This window comes from Piliocolobus tephrosceles, chromosome 20, assembly GCF_002776525.5.
Source record: "Piliocolobus tephrosceles isolate RC106 chromosome 20, ASM277652v3, whole genome shotgun sequence".
NCBI lineage: Eukaryota > Metazoa > Chordata > Mammalia > Primates > Cercopithecidae > Piliocolobus > Piliocolobus tephrosceles.
In genome coordinates, this window is record NC_045453.1 from 22,742,373 (window position 1) to 22,763,132 (window position 20,760).

Here is a 20,760-nt window from a genome sequence, read left to right on the forward strand (position 1 = left end):
CAAAAAAAAAAAAAAAAAAATAGGCCTCTATCTGGCTGGCTGCAGTGGCTCATGCCGGTAATCCCAGCACTTTGGGAGGCTGAGGCAGGTGGATCACCTGAGGTCAGGAGGTCAAGACCAGCCTGGCCAACATGGCGAAATCCTGTTTCTACTAAAAATACAAAAATTAGCCAGGCATGGTGGCAGGCGCCTGTAATCCCAGCTACTCGGGAGGCTGAGGCAGGAGAATCGCTTGAACCCGGGAGCCGTAGGTTGCAGTGAGCCGGGATAGTGTTATTGCACTCCAGCCTGGGCGACAGAGTGAGACTCCATCTCAAAAATAAATAAAATAAAATAATAAAATGCCTGTATCCTTGGATGGAGAAACCTGTTCCTAGAACTGTGTTCTACAGAGGTATGCAAATGCACACACACGCCCTGAGGCCAGCGGGCAGCAGAGCAGCGGAGACCACCTCAGGTCCAGCAGTCCAGGCCTGGCCACTGTAGTGGTGGCCCTTCGTGTGCTAGGTGTGTTGAGATTAACTAAGGAGCAGATCCCCAAGGCTGCTCTGCAGGGTGCTGGGAAGAATATCCCGGGGAGGAGTACAGTGGAGACCACATTCCCATTTGGGTAAAAAAGTGGGGGAAAGTGCATGAGGGGAGGAAAAAGAATGCGGGGTGGTGCTGGCTGTACATGCAGGCGCTTGCGTGCTGCCTGTGCCATCTCAGAGGCTCACACAGTGGTGCTTGCCTTGGGAGAACGGGGTCAGAGGTCAGAGGTGAGACTTCACCCTGCACTCTGTTCCCTTTCTTTTTCTTTTCTTCCTTTTTTTTTTTTGAGACAGAGTCTCACTGTCACCCAGGCTGGAGTGCGGTGGTGCAATCCCGGCTCACTGCAGCCTCCATCTCCCAGGTTCAAGCGATTCTCCTGCCTCAGCCTCTTGAGTAGCTGGAATTACAGGCATGTGTCACCACGCCCGGCTAATTTTTGTACTTTTAGTAGAGAGGGAGTTTCATCATGTTGGTCAGACTGGTCTCAAACTCCTGAACTCATGCGATCTGCCCACCTCAGCCTCCTAAAATGCTGGGATGACAGACATGAACCACTGAGCCCGGCCTCTTTTTCTTTCCTTCTTTTTTTTTCTTTAGATGGAATCTCACTCTGTCACCCAGGCTGGAGTGCAGTGGTGTCATCCCAGCTCACTGCACCCTCTGCCTCCCTGGTTCAGGCGATTCTCCTGCCTCAGCCTACCGAGTAGCTGGGATTACAGGCACGCACCACCACGCCCGGCTAATTTTTGCATTTTTTGTAGATGGGGTTTCACCATGTTGGCCAGTCTGGTCTCAGACTCCTGACCTCAAGTGATCCACCCACCTTGGCCTCCCAAAGTGCTGGGATCACAGGCTTGAGCCACTTCGCCCGGCCATTCTGTTCCTTTCTGCTGTTTGAAATCCCTTCTAGGATCATGTATTCTCTATTTAATAAAATAAAAATGGGCTGAAATAAAAATTCAGCTCGGATTTCCCCCAATAGTGTAAGGGGCCGATTCATTTTGTCAGCAGGGTTTTGATGTGGTCTCTGGCCTTCACCGGCAGTGGCTCATTCCCTGTCACAGCTGACAAACCCACTCCGCCTTCCGACTCTAAAATGGACATCTTCACATTTCTGGAATTGGAATGTTTCTTACGGTTATAGTGTCTTACACTTATAATTGGCAGCGTTTTTCCTTTTTTTTTTTTTTTGAGATGGAATCCCAAAGTGCTGGGATTACAGAATGAGCCACCATGCCAAGCATTTTTTCTTGATCGTATATAAATAGTGCATCTTGCAGCAGGTTCAGTTACCTGTGGGTCTGGTTCCCATGGGTCTCCTAAAAACAGGTGCCGCCACCCAGGCTCAAGCATGTCCCTGGGCAGAGCTGCCAGAACCACAGACCTCCTAGAGGTTAAAGGAACATCACATTGACCTTCTTGGGAGGACCAGGGACAGCTGGTGACAGAGAGTCACATATAGTAGTCTCAACTGTGGCCTGTGCTGGGCACAGCTCATGGATGACTTTATTTTGTTCTGAGTGGGATAGGAGAGGTTTTTGTTTTGTTTTGTTTTTTGAGACAGGGCCTCACTCAGTCGCCCAGGTTGGAGTGCAGTAGCATTATCATGACTCCCTGCAGCCTCGACCTCCTGGACTCAGGTGATCCTCCCTCCTCAGCCTCCCAAGTAGCTAGAACTACAGGCATGTGCCACCATGCCTGGCTAATTTTTAAATTTTTTGTAGAGACAGGGTTTCACCATATTGCCCAGCCTGATCTCAAACTTGCTGGCTGAATGGATCTGCCAGCCTTGGCCTCCAAAAGTGCTAAGATTATAGGCATGAGCCACTGCCCCGGCCAACTCTGTTAATTGACACAAAAATGTGGGGAGACATCATGTAAAAATCTGCCTTCACAGCTTCCTTGGAAAATCAGAAAAATCTGGCATTCACTCAGCCCATTTGCCCGGTACTTAGTAATACCTTCGCACTCACCTGTCCTCACCCAGCTGCACGACATCAGACACATGTCAGAACCCCAAGGATGTGGCCAGTGTCTTCTTCTCACAGTGACAGGGCCACCAGCAGCAATGAGATGGCTCTAGCCTAAGGTCTCCCCTCTCCCAAGGTCACCTTGGCCCGTGTGTGACAGCTGACTGCATCTAGCAGGTGACCTTGCCCAGGTCTCACAAGGAAGTCTTTGAGGTTGATCTGTTATCACCTGGAGCTCAGAGCTCTGTACAATCCACCCACCCCAGCAGCTTGTTTCTTGCAAACTGGAAAGAATGAAGCTTTCGCAAGCTGCTTTTTTGTTTGTTTGTTTTGAGACGGAGTTTCACTCTTGTTGCCCAGACTGGAGTGCAATGGCGCGATCTCGGCTCACCACAACCTCCACCTCCCGGCTTCAAGATATTCTCCTGACTCAGCCTCCTGAGTAGCTGGGATTATAGGCATGTGCCACCACACCCAGCTAATTTTGTATTTTTAGTAGAGACGGGATTTCTCCATGTTGGTCAGGCTGGTCTCGAACTCCCGATGTCAGGTGATCCGCCTGCCTTGGCCTCCCAAAGTGCTGGGATTATAGGCGTGAGCCACTGCGCCCGGCCAAGCTGCCTCTTCTTAAAGGAATTTCCTCCTCTGCCAAGTAAGGAAGTCCCTAACGCTGTATCTTGAACTTTGTCATGAGGCTCCGTGATGAGGGAGTGACGTCAAGAAGGGATAGGCCAAGAGAGGGAATATGACTGTCCCTGGGCTCCCCAAGGTCCTCTGAGGGGAGGTGCAAGAGGCCAAGCAGGGGCCGGGTGTGGTGGTTCACACCTGTAATCCCAGCACTTGGGGAGGCTGAGGCGTGCAGATCACCGGAGGTTGGGAGTTCAAGACCAGCCTGATCAACATGGAGAAACCCCATCTCGACTAAAAATACAAAATTAGCCAGGCATGGTGGTGCATGCCTATAATCCCAGCTACTCGGGAGGCTGAGGCAGGAGAATCACTTGAACCCGGGAGGCAGAGGTTGCAGTGAGCAGAGATCACGCCATTGTACTCCAGCTTGGGCAACAAGATTGAGACTCCGTCTTAAAAAAAAAAAAGGGCCGGGCAGGGTGGAAAGGGGCACAGAGGCAGGGGCCGCTCCGTTTACGTGACTGCATCCACATCGTTAGGCAACACCACAGCTAAAGGTACAGTACAGCCAACAGTGCTCCCACCCGGAGGGCCAAGAACTTTCTCCAGTGGAGATGCAGCCCAAGGAACTGGCCCTTGCCCCAAGACCAGAGTCGGTCAGAGATCCGGGGTGTGGGGCCCCATGGCTGGCTTGCTGTTGGTCAGCCAGAAGGGGTGCTTTCTACACCCGCTGCCTCCCCAACCTTTGTCAGATAATGACAGATGTCTCCCCACACCACAAGGTTCCACACAGTGAAAATTACCAGTGGACGCATCCCCTCCGGGACAGAAACCTGGCAGGGGCTGGAGACCAGAGGTGTGACGCAGGGAAACCACCTGGCAAAAGTAACAACATCTGGCTGGGCACGGTGGCTCATGGCACTTTGGGAGGCTGAGGTGGACAGATCATCTGAGGTCAGGAGTTCAAGACCAGCCTGGCCAACATGGTGAAACCCTGTCTCTACTAAAAACACAAAAAATTAGTTTGGTGTGGTGGCGCACGCCTGTAGTTCCAGCTGCTGGGAAAGCTGAGGCAGAATTGCTTGAACCCGGGAGGTGGAGGTTGCAGTGAGCCAAGATCATTCCACTGCACTCCAACTTGGGCGATAAAGAGGATTCCGTCTTGGGGGGAAAAAAAAAAGGTGGCAACATCTGAACCTCAGACAAGCACTTCCTGTGTGCCCTCAATTTAGGCCTAAACTCTGTCCATAAACTTTGGACCATCTGTAAACCCACCACCAAGGAAGAGGAAATTACACAAACTTGGGACAATGCCCACAAGATCACAGATCCAAACAGCTGTCTCAGACGGTTTTGAGTGTTGTTTCACAGGCCTTAAGTCCAGGTCCACCCAGCCCGCATCCCCTCTGGTATACAAACCTGGTAGGGGCTGGGACCGCAGCTGTGACCCAGGAAAGCCAGGTAAAGTGCACACTCTAGGATTTGAGACAGGATTTGTTTTCCTCTTGGGGGTCACTCAGCACAGAAGAGACCAACTTTAGATTCCACGAATTTGTTCAGGGGTTTTCCAGCAGCATTTTATTTATTTTTCATTTTTATTTATTTTTGAGACGGAGTCTCACTGTCACCCAGGCTGGAGTGCAGTGGTGTAATCTCGGCTCACTGCAAGCTCCGCCTCCCGGGTTCAAGTCATTCTCCTGCCTCAGCCTCCCAAGTAGCTGGGACTACAGGCACCTGCCACCATGCCCGGCTAATCCTTTATACTGTTAGTAGAGACAGGGTTTCACCATGTGAGCCAAGATGGTCTCGATCTCTTAACCTTGTGATCCGTCCAACTCGGCCTCCCAGTGTGCTGGGATTACAGGCGTGAGCTACCGCACTCGCCTACACTGGCTAATTTTTTAACTTTTTATAGCGACAGGGGTCTCGCTATGTTGCTCAGGCTCATCTCAAACTCCTGGGCTCAAGTGATCCTCCCACCTTGGCCTCCCAGTGTTAGGATTACAGGTGTGGGCCACCATGTCTAGCCTGAAATAATTTTGAAACTGCTCCTCTCCTCCCTTGAGAGGGCTGACTGAGGATGAAGAACCCATGGTTCTTTCCTGGCCCAATGTACGTACTTTCAGAACTGAAGGGCACCAGTCCGTGCAGAGGACTCCAAAGACCATCCACAGAAATCTGGGCAGGGCTTTCTGGAGGGTGGCCTGTTGGGAAGAACCTGGCCCTTTCCTAACAGCCAGCTCTTCTCACACCTGAGCTGGCCCCAACAGCCAGAGGGAACAGCCTGCTCCTGCCACAGGGCACCAAGGTCGTACCTGTGTGTAGTTGGGACTACAGCAGGAAGTTCAAGCTCTGGGTAAAAACTAGACACGTTCCCACTGCATATGCAGTAGATGGTAGACAAATCATTAATCATCAGATCAAAAAAATTTTTTAAACATCAGAGCAATACACGTGACCATCCTAAGATTTTTTTTTCTCTGAACAGACTACTAAGTCCAGCCAATAACTGGCTTCTAGTGGAGTCTTAATAGCTCAAGACCTATGAGAATACTTAAACCAAAGGAAGAACCCTTTTTTAAACTACCATCTTGGGCTGGGCACGGTGGCTCACGCCTTTAATTCCAGCACTTTGGGAAGCCAAGGTGGGTGGATCACCTGAGGTCAGGAGTTCCAAACCAGCCTGGCAACCATGGTGACACCCCGTCTCTACTAAAAATACAAAAAAAAAAACCTGGGTGTGGTGGCAGGTGCCTCTAATCTCAGCTATTTGGGAGGCTAAAGCAGGAGAATCGCTTGAACCTGGGAGGCAGACGTTACCGTGAGCTATCATGCCATTGCACTCCAGTGTGGGCAACAAGAGCAAAACTCTGTCTCAAAAAAAAGAAGCCTACCATCTTTAGGACAGGAGTTGGCAAACTATGATCCATGGGCCAAATCTAGCCCACTGCCTGATTCTGTATGGCTTCTAGCATGAAGAACATTTTTACAGATGAACATTTGCAAGAGGCTTGATGACAGGGAACATGAATGAATCCCAATTAAACAACATGTTATCTCCTAAAAGAACTCCAATCTTCATGTTAGTGGGCCAATAACATTATAAATAAACAGAACTCTACTTTGAATTTCACCAATTACAAATTTGGGAAATCTGTTTTCTCTCAGAATATAAGTACTCACACAATGTCCTCACATTTTGCCTCTTGGCCTGCAAAGCCTATATATTTACTAATTTAGGCCCTTTTAGAAAAAGTTTGCCGACCCCTGCTTTAGGATGTCAAATTAGAACCCCAAAGCATCTAAAACATTAAATTCTGTCCCTAATATGCCAAGAGGAAGAAGAGTACAGCCTGTTAAATATTAACGCACACTTTTCTTTTTTATTATATTAAAATCAGGCAATGGTCTGACAATAAAAAGGCTGCTTATGGAATACTGTTATGTTAAACTTCACTTACAGGATGTTAAATCCTTAGAACTAAGGTTTTCCCCCCGGAAAAAGATTAATGGAAACATCAATTGCTTTTCAGACTTGATAGTTGTTGCTTCAAAAGGTGGTTTTACACAAATACTAAATTAAAAAAAAAAAAAAACCTTTAGTACACAATGAATTGCTTTTATTTCAGTATGCATCCAAATTTCAGCATTTAGTGGTCCTGAACAGCAAGTGGAAAGACGCAGCAATTTGCTAGGAGGTCAAGCCCACCAATTTCGGGGATCTGCTGTGCACACCGGGTTCTTTCTTAATCCCTGCTGAGGATCTTGGGAAGCAGCAGCACCAAAACCAAGGCATGCACCGGATTCAAGGTTCTTTTTGTTCCAGTTGTCAGATTCCAAACTAGACCCCAATGGATTGCAAGGATGACCAAATGAAAGCCCTGTTTAAAACTTCTTCAATTTTTAAAAGCAAAACAATTATAGGAAAGTAAAGCAATTCAGAGGGATCATGTGTGCTTACACGTGTCTTCATGTGGTCTTTCTCCAAGTTCAACCACCAAGGACTCCAAGAGCTGGCAGGTCTGAGTAACCCTGGTGACTATTCTTTTCACCTTATCAAAACCTGAGCTAAAAACAATGCATCAGCTGATGACAGCAGAGGGTGGCAGGGCTGAGGACCCATTATTCATTTCCCAGGCTGGTGGACAGTGAGTAAGTACGGTTCCAAAACTAAACAAGGGAGGTCAGAGACTCTTTCCAACCTTACCTGATGGCTTCTGGCCAAAGCAAGGAAGTGTCATGGAAGGTGTTGAGTGGTGACGGTGCAAAAAGGAACTTGAGGAGGAGGGAGAAAAAGCAGCACCCCTCGATAAAGGTGGGGGAGAGAAGATATGGGGAAAGCCCTGAATTCCTCACCGAAGGCCAATCTCAGAGGGGAGCGGAGGGGTTACAATCTATGCTTCGGCCAAGGGTGGGAGTGGAGGAGCATGGGAATAGGATGATGGCTTGGAAGGGGCATCATTTAAGACTTAAAGAAACCAGGGGTGCAGGCGAAGCACCCCACACACCTAGCAGTAGTCCCACAGGCTGCGACCGGAAACCACATCTACTCTAACAAGCCCCCCAGGCTAGAGGGCTGTTGTTGCAGGGAGGGTGGGAGGCGGGAGGGTAAGGGGAGAAGGCAGAGACCCCAGGCCGTGTAATCAGCAGCAAGGTGATTGTGTGATGTGTCTTTTCACAGTTGAGTTAGATGTGCCCCACCAGTTATGATGGGAATCAATTTAAATAGACTTTCTTGATCCCAGAAGTTCAACTATGTGGACAGTGGTTACACTTGACAGGATGATTTGTTATAGCACAACTTATATATTTCAAATGGACAAAAAATTAGTATCATTTACAGTATCTTAAGATAAATTTCCTTTGAATGGGAGCTTCCTTTCCAGTACTTTGAGGTCTACAAGACGTATCTAGAAAATTTACTACTGTGGAAAATGAAGACTGCTTAAATCGAATTAGGGGGGAAGGGGAAGGGCCTGTGGTTTTTCTTTTTGATTAATTGCTGTAACACTGTCCTTCGGGCGGCTGAGGGAGTTTCATATTTTCTTTAGACATCATTAGGCGCCGAAGCTCTTGCAGGACAACTTTGATGCTATATGAATTCTGCCATTTTGCTAGCACTGATATGGCTCTTGGGTCCACCTACAACAAGGCAAACAAAAGCAAATTACTCTCAGCCTCTCAAACAAAACAGCTATGTGCTGGGGCTAAGCTAAGATGCAAACTGGAGTAAGATGTAGTTTTCAAGTTGAACCTGCTGCTAATCCTAATACCTTACATGAGGAATACCTACCTGCTGGAGTCCGTCCCTCCAGTCAGCCTGCCTTTCCCTTTTGTGTCCTGAACGCTTACTATCTGGGATAAGGAAACGGTGGTACTGACACTTGGTGAGACTCAACCCAGCCCTACTTGGCTCCACAATGGCCGCAGCTGGGCTGGCTGCTGCCACGCTCAGGGCCTGTCCTCTTCACTGCGCCCAGGTAGGGGGGACAGATGTGCATGCAGGGCAGTATGGACAGCCAAGGCAAAGGGTGGCCAGGACCCGTGCTCTAGTGACAAGGGTCTGCCACAGAGCCAGTGCCTCTCAGATTAGGGCAGCATTTCCCAAAATAAATTCCCCAAAGCATGGGCTGAGTTCTGGGCTCAGGACTTTAGGTGGAACTCAGATTCAGGATTAAACACCAAACACACTGTAACGAAGCTCATCGCTTTTCAATTTTCCAGTCTTCTGAGTATCTCAAAGATGAAGGCTTGGTGTGATGTTAATGTGTAGCATCCCTTCAACACTTGCAGGAGAGCAGGCCTCAAAGGCTCAAAGCCTTTGGGTAAACGACACATGGATTCAAGATTTATTAACATTGCTCTGTTTTTGTAATATTTACTGTCGCCATTATTGCCCAGTTATGACAACTGAGACAGGTTTTCCATTTATGGTAGTAAAAATAAAAAAGCAAGGCACTTAAAGGAAAAAATATTATGTGCCAGTGGTTCACAAATAAGGCCCAGGGGGTAAAGGTGTAGCCCTGGGAAAGATCTTCTATGTCTGTGCCTCAGTTTCCTCATCTCTACCTCATCGGGATGGCGTGAGGACTGAAAGAGCTCATATCTCAAAGAGACCAGTACAGAACTAGCCCAGGGTAAGTGCTATATGAGTGATTGCCAGATATAATTGGGAAATAGGCCCCACCCCAAATCTGTGCTCCTATGCACAGTGATACAGTTCATCAACAAATAACCAAAGAACATACGGAATTGGGCCCAGTCTAAAAGCTCCCGATGTTAAGTACAAAGCAATTGTCTACCCCAAGGAACAAGTGGGGCAGAAAAAACAACTTACCACTCCATTAGAACTATTTACTCCATTCATATTAATTTTTGTTACAAATCTTACAAAGGGGGGTGCTTCTGGGTATTTAGGTCCACATTCTATTTTAAGGCTGTATATTCGGTTTTCATAAATTGTCTGGAAAAAAAGGGTACAGAGATGTCACGCAATTACAACAAAGCATTCAAAAAGGTAGAGCCTGTGAAACCCCATTTATCCCTGACTGGAGAACTGGTACATCTGCTTCCAGCATGGAGTCTACTTGTTCTGTGGTAGGCCAGCAGTTCTAAACTAGCTCCTATACTAGTTTATATGACTTCCGGGCCTTAGGGGAATAAAAAGAAATGAAGCATTTAAGCTAGTACCAGTGAAGTTTTAAGTTAAGTCTAATCAGAGGGACCTGTTTTTATGTTAATTTCTCTACTTTACAGTCCTTCTCTGGGGAATGGTAAGAGGCACTCTCTACTCTAGGAAGCCAAGTTAAATGTCCACTCACCAGGATCATCAGTCAATCAGTTAAATACCACTATGTGGTATTAAAGCGCAGAGCAGGCCACTGCTTTAGAGAACCTCAAAATTAAGACAAGATGAGGGAGGGGTGCAGACCCAGAGCTGCTTCCCCCTTCTCCATCACTCCGGGATTAGGCACTGGGTAAGGGATTTCAATGGGGGTGTTCCACCCCTCCCTGAAGTCTTTTTTTTTTTTTTTTTGGTAGTCTGACCTGAGAGATTACTGACATTCAGTGGGTGAGGTGGCACAGGGAAAAACAGTTTTGTTTTTTTTTGAGACGGAGTTTTGCTCTTGTTGCCCGGGCTGGAGTGCAGTGGTGTAATCTCGGCTCACCACAATCTCTGCCTCCCGGGTTCAAGCGATTCTCCTGCCTCCTGAGTAGCTGGGATTACAGGCATGTGCCACCATGGTCGGATAATTTTGTACTTTTAGTAGAGATGGGGTTTCTCCATGTTGGTCAGGCTGGTCTCGAACTCCTGACCTCAGTTAATACGCTCACCTTGGCCTCCCAAAGTGCTGGGATTACAGGCGTGAGCCACCGCACCCAGCCAAAAACAGTCCTTCTTAAAAGGCTAACTGTGCTTTTGTTGAGAAACACTGAAAAGTCCAACCCCCTGTCAATAATCTCTTCATTGTACCGTCTAACCTATGAGCAGTGAGACGTGCTCTGCTGCCCGACTGTTCGTTTGGCTTGGAGCACCCTGCCCGCACCTGAAATGCCTTGCAACCCTGAAGACCCAGCTCAAACACCACCTAGTCCCTATCTTTCTGTCCCATATGAAGTCACACTGCTATCACATGTGTCTGAAGACCACACTGAAGGGTGATGTCTTCCATTTAAGAGTAGTCCCCTCAAAGGCAGGGGCTCCCCTGTCTGCGGGTTCCCCTCTCAGGCATCAGTGCCCTCTCCTCAGTAAAGGAGTCTTGTACCGCGCAAGTCAATTGCTCCGGTGTAAATAGCGGCATCTAGTGGTCTTTGGGGAGAATAAATCAGAGGATGTGATTTAAACCCTTAATTCAGAAGGCATTCATAATATACCCATGGAAACTTTTCTTGTCCACAGGGATCCCTAACTATAACCAAACCAAAACTGTGAATTTCTACCTACCCTCAACCTGCCCTCTTCTTCCTCAGTAAGTGACATCAGCATCTACCCAGTTAGCTAAAGCAAAAATCTAGCAGGCAACCCAATTCCCCTTTCCCTGACTCTACCTGCCAGCGGTCAGAAGGTCCCACTGTTCTACCTCTGAAAGAGACCCTGTATCCATCCGCTTTCCTCCACCACCGTCACCTCTTCTGAACTCCCCCAAGTCTTTCTCTTGCTGCCGGCACAGCAGCCAGAAGACGGACATCTTAAAAACAGGAAGCTGTCTGTGCTGGCTTAACCCTCTGCCGGCTCCTAGTGACCTGAAGAGGAAGCCAAAGTTCCCAGACTGACCTGGGCGGCCGGAACTTCCTCTTCTTTTACTCTTCTCCCTCCCCTGCCCACCATTCCTCTTCAAGCTTGCCAAGTGCTCTCTACCTTGGGGCTCTCACCCCAGCTGCTTCCCCTTGGAAGTCCTCCCAATCCCCTCAGGCCCTCCCAACCGAGGCTCAATTAGGCATCAGACACCCTCACTAAACAAGGAAAAAGGAGGATGGGGGCCTTGACTGGGGCCCTCAACTGAATTGGTACTTAAATGTTTGTTGAATGAATGTTTATCTTCACACTTTTATGTTATAAAATAACACTTCATTGCAATTAAGGTGTTTCCTCAAAGAAAAAAAAAATCCCCCAGTACACAGAGTAAGTAGGAAGCAAACAAAGGCATGACTCACATACAGATTTATGGAAAATATGAGAGCTCCATCTTCAGAACCTATCATAGTCTCCATCAACAACTACATACTCAGTGTCGACTGAATGGATCCTGAAAGGAGCAAAATTATACTCCTTGGTTTTGTCACACAATTCAAGGATGAAATTCCTTACAGTTTAAGGAATCAAATTTCTCACCACTGATGTTCATCTGGCAATTTCACTGGAACACAGTTTAAAAAAAAAAAAAAAAAGCCTCAAGTCAAGTGATCCCAGACACATACCTGAAGAATCATTTAAAAGCCCCAAGCTAAGGCTGAAGGATCATTTAAAAGCCCCAAGCTAAGGCTGGGCACGGTGGCTCACGCCTGTAATCCCAACACTTTGGGAGGCCGAGGCAGGCGGATCACGAGGTCAGGAGATGGAGACCATCCTGGCTAACACGGTGAAACCCTATCTCCACTAAAAATACAAAAAATTAGCCGGGCGTGGTGGTGGGCGCCTGTAGTCCCAGCTACTCGCGAGGCTGAGGCAGGAGAATGGTGTGAACCCGGGAGGCGGAGCTTGCAGTGAGCCGAGATGGCGCCACTGCACTCCAGCCTGGGCCACAGAGTGAGACTCCGTCTCAAAAAAAAAAAAAAAGAAAGAAAAAGAAAAAGAAAAAGAAAAAGAAAAAAAAAAGCCCCAAGCTAAGGCTGGGGGCAGTGGCTCATGACTGTAATCCCATCACTTTGGGGGGCCGAGGCGGGTGGTCAGGAGTTCGAGACCCACCTGGCCAACATGACGAAACCCTGTCTCTACTAAAAATACAAAAATTAGCCAGGCATAGTGACAGGTGCCTGTAGTCCCAGCTACCCGGGAGGCTGAGACAGGCGAAATGCTTGAACCTGGGAGGTGGAAGCTGCAGTGAGCCGAGATTGCACCACTGCACTCCAGCTTGACTGACAGAGCAACACTGTGTCTTAAGAAAAAAAAAAAAAGCACCAAGCTAGACTTTAATAGAAAACAGGGTTACAGGGTTTCTGTTTTTTTTTCTTTTATTTTGTTCATGAGTGCTCCAGGGACCTGCTAAAACCGTTTCAGCAAAGGAAATGTGCCTGAAGAATTGCTGGAACATTCTGTGTCTGTGAGAAATACTGCTCTTAAGATTCATTATTTGATCATGAAACGAACACTTTCCACTTTGTTGATATGGCTCATGCTTTGTGGAGCCATTTGGCAGTGCTCACCAACATGTGAAATGAGCATGCTCAGACCAGCAGGCCCCTTCCTAGCAATTTCCTTCAGAGAGACACATACTTGTGCACAAAATGTGAAGCACTGTCTGCAATAGCAAAAATAACTAAAATCTACATGTCTACTTGCAAGGGACTATATGAACATGGCATATTCATATAACCCGGAGACTTCGTAGCCTTCTCAAAGGCCGAGGGACACTCCTTGGGTACACACACACTCACATGAAAGACTGGCAAAACACGGTACCGGGTATTGACAGTACATTGTAGGATATGTATAACATATAGAAGCAGGCCTACACTTTCTTCCAATTCTGGGTATATTTGTGTGCACACAGGTTACTTCATCCATTAGGCACTACAGGCCCAGAGCCTGGAGATTACAAATTTTTCCTGGGTCAAATGTATATATATGAGGTAACCCCAGTCTAATCATTAAAAAAAAAATAAAAAGTCAAATTCCAACAGAGAGACAGTCTACAAAATATCTGACCAGTACTCCTCAAAACAGCCAAGGGCATCAAAAACAAGAAAAACCTGAGAAATGTCATTGTCACGAGGAGCCAGAAATATGACGACTAAGTGTAATGTGGCATCTTGGATGGGATTCTGGAACAAAAAACAGACATAAGTAAAAACTTAAGAGGCCGGGCGCGGTGGCTCAAGCCTGTAATCCCAGCACTTTGGGAGGCCGAAACGGGTGGATCACAAGGTCAGGAGATCGAGATCATCCTGGCTAACACGGTGAAACCCCGTCTCTACTAAAAAATACAAAAAACTAGCCGGGCGAGGTGGCGGCGCCTGTAGTCCCAGCTACCCGGGAGGCTGAGGCAGGAGAATGGCACGAACCCGGGAGGCGGAGCTTGCAGTGAGCTGAGATCTGGCCACAGCACTCCAGCCTGGGTGACAGAGCAAGACTCTGTCTCAAAAAAAAAAAAAAAAAAAAACTTAAGAACACCTGAATAAAGTATGGACTTTACTTAATAATAATGTATTAACATTGGTTTATTAGCTGTGGCAAAGGCAAAGGTACCATACTAACATAAGATGCTGGCAACAAGGAAAAGGTAGTACAGGAAGTACCACCTTTGCAACCTTTCTATAAGCCTGTAAGTATTGGAAAATAAAATTTGTTTTAAAAATGTATGAGCTAGGCTAGGCACAGTGACTCATGCCTGTAATCTCACCACTTTGGGAGGCCAAGACAGGAGAACTGCGTGAGCCCAGGAGTTCGAGACCAGCCTGGGCAACAAAATGAGACCTCGTCTCTACAAAAAGTAAAAAAAATTAGCCAGGCGTGGTGGTGTGCCTGTGGTCTTGGCTACTTGGGAGGCTGAGGCAGGAGGATTACTTGAGCCCAGGAGGTGAAGGCTGCAGTGAGCTGTGATAGTGTCACTGCACTCCAGCCTGGGTGACAGAATGAGACCCTACCAAAAAAAAAAAAAGACATACAAGAAAAGGAATAAGGTATTAATTACAAAAATATGCAAAGAAAATTACAAAATCTAAACATACAAAAAGGAAACATTAGGTCAACTAGTCACCTGCTATTCAGTTTGAATCTTACATAGTTATATACAAATTATGTTTAATGTACAATGTGGGTACATGCTATGTTAGAATGCAAATCACTGTTACTGCTGGGGAGAAGAGTAGGGATATGGCAGTTAGGGATAAGTCAGGAAAAAAGACTCCACACTAGGTTTTATAACAGAATTTAATATAAGACATTGGTTAAACAGGCGTCAGTAGACTGGAAATGCTAAAAGGGAATCTAAGCTAACACAGATGTAATAAACGAAATGAAGCAGGATGCAAACTCTTAAAGGAGTGGGGACTAAGCTGGAGTTTACCAGGGTTGGAGGCTAAGGAAGAGGTCTGCAGAGCTGAACTCAGATCTCTGAAGAGGGGGTGGTGCCTGGCTGCTGCTAGAACCTCCAAGGAGGGGGCCTGGTGGGATGTGATGAGGCTGGTTTTGTGACTGTCCTCAAAAAGCTGGAGGCTGAAACCCACTGCTGATGCCAGGATGAAGGGCTGTTACCAGGGTGGTACAGACAGAACAAACAGGCAAACAAGATACAGCAAATCCCTTTTCCCTTCCCAATACCTTTCAGGCTCTCTCTTGTGTCCCTGACTGGTGGAACCTTAAGAGGAAGCCAGCTGACAAAGGAAAAGTGTAGTGTGCAGAGTCCCAGCCCCAGCATCCAAAGTAAAGCGGAGAGAAGCAGGCGTGGAGCTTCCTAACCAGCACCAGCAGGCACCTCTCTGCACAGCAACGAGACACAATTATCCTTTGTACAGACACTCTCCCTCTTCCCACCACTCATGGTATCCTTTTGAGTAAGCACAGGGCCCATCTCTAGGATTAAGTTTTCACTTCTCTAGTTAGGTTGTAGAATATTTGGGTGGCACTCAGACTTAAGGACTGAATGGTCAAATTAACCACATGATCCTAATACAAAATAAAAAGGAGGAGGCATTTGCCCCTTCATATTTGCTTGCTGTTCCTTTAGGTATCACCCCAGTATGAGCCCCTCACCTTGGCAGCAAGAGCTGCTTTTGGGCTTCAGTGTCTTTTGCACTCCCCCAACCAGCCTTGCCCTTGCCCCGTGGGTGCCAGCAGCAGCAGAGGGGGCACCTTTTTCCCAAGTGCCAGGTTCTGACAGCCCAAGCTTCCTCTCCTGGCCTCCCAACCCCAGGGGGTGGTTACTGTTTCTGCAGCGGTATCTGTGTTCTCACGGTGTGCAATCTTTGATTTTTTAGTCCAACATAAATTTGATCAACTTCCTATATTAAATTATCTCTGTTGCCTAGTATTGGGTATAGATCCAAAGGAAATTAAATCAGTATCTCAAAGAGATTATCTGCACTTCCACGCTCATTGCAGCTATTCACAATAGCCAATATATGGAAACAACTTAAATGTCCTAGAGAAAATATGGCATATATCACACAATGAAATATTATTCAGCCATAAACAAGAAATCCTGCCAGTTGGAGAATCACTTGAACCCGGGAGGCGGAGGCTGCAGTGAGCCGAGATGGCGCCACTGCACTCCAGCCCAGGCAACAGTGCGAGAATTCGTCTCAAAAAAAAAAAAAAAAAAGACAAAAAGAAATCTTGCCAGTCCTGACAACATGGATGAGCCTGAAGGACATTACGCTAAGTGAAATAAGCCAGACACAGAAAGACAAAAACTGTATGATCTCACTTATATGTGGAATCTAAAAGTAGAACTCACAGAAGCAGAGAACAGAACAGTGGTTGACAGGGACCAGGGTGTAAGGGGAGATACTGGTCAAAGGGCACAAACTTTCAGTTATGAGTAAGTTCTGGGAATCTAATGTAAAGCATGGTGACTGCAGGTAATAATACTGATTGTTTACTTGAAATTTGGTAAAAGAGTACATCTTAAGTGTCCTTACCACAGACACAGACAGACACACAAGGTAGCTACGTGTGGTGATGGAGGTGTTGATTAATTTGGTTGTGGTAATCATTACACAATGTATATCAAATCATCACATTGTATACCTTGGATATATATAGTTTTTATCAATTATACCTTAATAAAGCTGGGGAAAAAATTACCTTGTATGATTTCTCTTTTCCTGACTGACACAGAGTTAAAGTGGGACTAAGTTAACTTCTTATTCTACATATTCTGTATTGTTGGAAAAAAAAAATTTTTTTTGAGACAAGAGTCTTGCTCTGTCACCCAGGTTGGAGTGCAGTGGTATGATCTTGGCCCACTGAAACCTCTGCCTCCTGGGTTCAAGCAATTCTCCCTCCTCAGCCTCCCGAGTAGCTGGGACTACAGGCGCACGCCACTATACCTGGCTAAGTTTTATATTTTTAGTAGAGATGGGGTTTCAACACGTTGGCCAGGCTGGTCTCAACTCCTGACCTCAAGTGATTCACCTGCCTCGGCCTCCCAAAGCGCTGGGATTACAGGCGTGAATCACCACGCCTGGGCTTTTGTTGTTAAAAAATATTTACAAGAATATATTCATTAATTAGTCATATATAACTGAAGGCCTTTTTTTTTTTTTTTTTTTTAGACGGAGTCTTGCTCTTGTCACCCAGGCTGGAATGCTGTGGTGCAATCTCGGCTCACTGCAACTTCCACCTCCTGGGTTCAAGTGATTCTCCTGCCTCAGCCTCCTGAGTCAGGCACCTGCCACCACACCCAGCTAATTTTTATACTTTTTTAGTAGAGACAGGGTTTCGCCATATTGGCCAGGCTGGTCTTGAACTCCTGACCTCAGGTGATCTGCCCACCTTGGCCTCCCAAAGTGCTGGAATTACAGGCGTGAGCCACCACGCCCGGCCTCAAAGCTTTTAAAAAAGAGATCAGTCAATAAGCACTGATATAGAAAGATGTCCACCATCTATTAGGTGAAAAAAATTAAGTTGTAAAACATTATGCATAAGAAGATCTCATTTTTCTTAAAAAGATATATATTTACATTTGCACACCCACAGCAAAAATGGGTAGAAACACACCACAAACCAACTTAAGTTTCACTCAATGGTGAGCATAATGAATCAGAGAAAGATCACTTTCTTTTTACTTCCTACACCCCTGTAATTATGTTCAGTTCCTCTGAAGCATGGGTACCAGTACTTCAGGGTAAGTATGTGTATAAACACACATCCAGGCTCTAACCCACACATAAAACACTATTTTGGCCGGGTGTCGTGGCTCACGCCTGTAATCCCAGCACTTTGGGAGACCAAGGTGGGCAGATCACCTGAGGTCAGGAGTTTGAGACCAGCCTGGCCAACACGGCAAAAACCTGTCTCTACTAAAAACACAAAAATTAGCCAAGCGTGGTGGTGTGTGCCTGTAATCTCAGCTACTAGGGAGGGTGAGGCAGGAGAATGGCTCGAACCTAGGAGGCAGAGATTGCAGCGAGCTGAGATCACGCTACTGCACTCCAGTCTGGGCAACAGAGCAAGGTTCCATCTCAAAAAAAAAAGAAAAAGAAAAAGAAAAAGAAAAAAAAAGAAAAAACACTATTTTGGAGAACCCCAGAGGCACAATAGTGCTTCTCAACGAGGGCAATTTTTGCCCCTCTGCTGGGAAGGGGAAGGGAGGATCAAGCACTGTCTAGACACATTTATGGTTGTTGCAATGGAGATGGGGTACTGCTGGCATCTAGTGAGTAGAGGCCAGGGATGCTGCTAAACAGCCTACAATGCACACACCTAGCACCCCCATGACAAAGAAAAGAACCAGCCTGATATGCCGAGGCTGAGAAACCCTGCTCTATATAACTTGACTATTGTTAGTACTTCTGTGATCAAAGTAGAAATACACCATGTCTAATGCTATGGACAGCCAGACATTTGCCAGAATTATGCAAGGAGTAGTTGGCTCAGAAGCTTTGTTTTTAGGCTTGCAGGATTTGCTTTTCTTTAAATAAAAACAAACAAACAAACAAACAAAAAGGTGGGGGCACTATTCAAACAGCACACATACATGACTAAAACATTCAAAGAGTACAGAAGGGTATATGGTAAAAAGTAAGTTTCCTTTCCACTCCAGCCCTAGCCAGCCAGCTCCCTTCTGAAGAAGACAATCACTGTCAGCACCTTCTTTTCCATTCTCCCAGAGGTATTCTAAGCACACAGAAGCAGTGTATGCACGAGCTCTTCCTCTGCCCCCATGGCCCCCGACTCCAACTTGCAGCATACTCTGTCTCCTGCTTTATAATTTACTTTTTCACAATATCATGGAGATCATTCCATTTACTTTTTCACAATATCATGGAGATCATTCCATTTCAGCACACATAAATCTGTCTCATTGTTCAAGAGCTAAACAGGAAATAATATGGTGTACTCAAAGATGATGTTGTTTCCAATATTTTGCTACTACTGACAATGCTGCATGAAATAATTTTGTACACTGCCTTTGGGCAATACATTGAAGAGAAGCTGGAAAGTAAATTCCTAGAAGAATTCCTGGATCATACGGTACAAACTTTGAAATTCTGATGGAAAACATTCTTTTGAGTAAAACAAAAACAAAAATATAATAGGGAGATGAGTTACTCAAGTGCTCTATTTAGATGCTGTAATAATTATGTAAATATTCGAGTTATATAGCAAACAGCTCATGTGTTAATCATAAAAGATTGGTCACAGGAAGCATCTACATGCAGATAGTTCCTTTTATGACTTAGTTTCTAACCTTGGGGAACCAGGATAATAAAAACTAAAGGGGTCAAAAGACAGTAACAAGTACTGGTGAGAATGTTGAGAAATGGGAACTCTCAGGCACTGCTAGTAGGAATGTAAAATGGCGCAGTCGCTTTGGGAAACAGTTTGGCATTTCCTCCAAATGTTAAACACAGTTACCATATGATCCAGCAATTCCACTCCTAGGTATACACCCAGGGGAATTCAAAATCTGTATCTCCGGCAGGGCGCGGTGGCTCATGCCTATAATCCTAGCACTTTGGGAGGCCGAGGTAGGTGGATCATGAGGTCAGGAGTTCAAGACCAGCCTGGCTAAGATGGCAAAACCCCGTCTCTACTAAAAATACAAAATTAACTGGGCATGGTGGCAGGCACCTGTAATCCCAGCTGCTTGGGAGGCTGAGGCAGATAATTGCTTGAACCCAGGAGGCAGAGGCTGCAGTGAGCTGAGACTGTGCCACTGCACTCCAACCTGGGAGACAGAGGGAGACTCCAACTCAAAAAAATATATATATTCATATATATAAATATATATCATATATATTATGTTATATATAACATGTTATATAATATATTGTGTGCTATATATTATATATGTTATGGATAAGATATATTATATATACCATGTATTATATATTATATCATATGTGTTTTTTTTTTTGAGACGGAGTCTTGCTCTGTAGCCGGGGCTGGAGTGCAGTGGCCGGATCTCAGCTCACTGCAAGCTCCGCCTCCCGGGTTTACGCCATTCTCCTGCCTCAGCCTCCCAAGTAGCTGGGACTACAGGCGCCTGCCACTTTGCCCGGCTAGTTTTATTTTTTTTTTTTTTTTTAGTAGAGACGGGATTTCACCGTGTTAGCTAGGATGGTCTCGATCTCCTGACCTCGTGATCCACCCGTCTCGGCCTCCCAAAGTGCTGGGATTACAGGCTTGAGCCACCGCGCCCGGCCATATGTTTTTTATATAATACAGGCGTGGAGGATTTTTCTTTAAATATATAATTATATTATATACAATTATATTTATATTATATGCAATTATATATTTAACATATTTACATATGTGTAATTAATATGTAATATATGTAATTGTATATAATATAAATATATTATATATGTTATATAATTATGTTATAAATTATAAATATACTATTATAAATTATATACATGTTATATAATGTATATAAATATAATTATATTATATATGTTAATATATATCCATCTTCAAAGGAGGAAAAATTAGGTAGCCAAAAACAAAAACTATGTCCATCCATTCCAGCAGGTGTAGATAAAAAAAAAAAAAAAGAAACTATATGTCCACTTACAAACCTCTAATATAAACGTTCCTAGCAGCATGATTTATGATAGCCAAAAGGTAGAAACAACCCAAATGTTCATCAACAAATGAACAAAATATGGCATATCTGTACAATGGAATATTATCCAGCCATAAGAATAATAAAAGTATTGATAGATGCTACAGTATGCTTGAACCTTGAAAAAATTATGCTGAGTAAACGAAGCCAGTCACAAAAGGCCACATACTGTA

The 20,760-nt window shown here is 45.6% G+C and overlaps 1 protein-coding gene across 3 annotated transcripts in view; it reads right to left on the minus strand.

The window, feature by feature from the left end:
- Positions 1-6,487: 6,487 nt before the first annotated feature.
- Positions 6,488-20,760, minus strand: part of UBE2V1 (ubiquitin conjugating enzyme E2 V1) — a 35,419-nt gene continuing 21,146 nt past the window's right edge. For all 3 annotated transcript variants that reach the window (XM_023184184.1, XM_023184185.1, XM_023184186.2), the window contains 2 exons: positions 9,469-9,594; positions 6,488-8,273 (listed from right to left, as the gene is read on the minus strand). In XM_023184184.1, the coding sequence (XP_023039952.1) occupies positions 8,127-8,273; positions 9,469-9,594 (273 nt within the window). In that variant the 3' untranslated portion in view covers positions 6,488-8,126. The remainder of the gene's footprint in view (positions 8,274-9,468; positions 9,595-20,760) is intronic.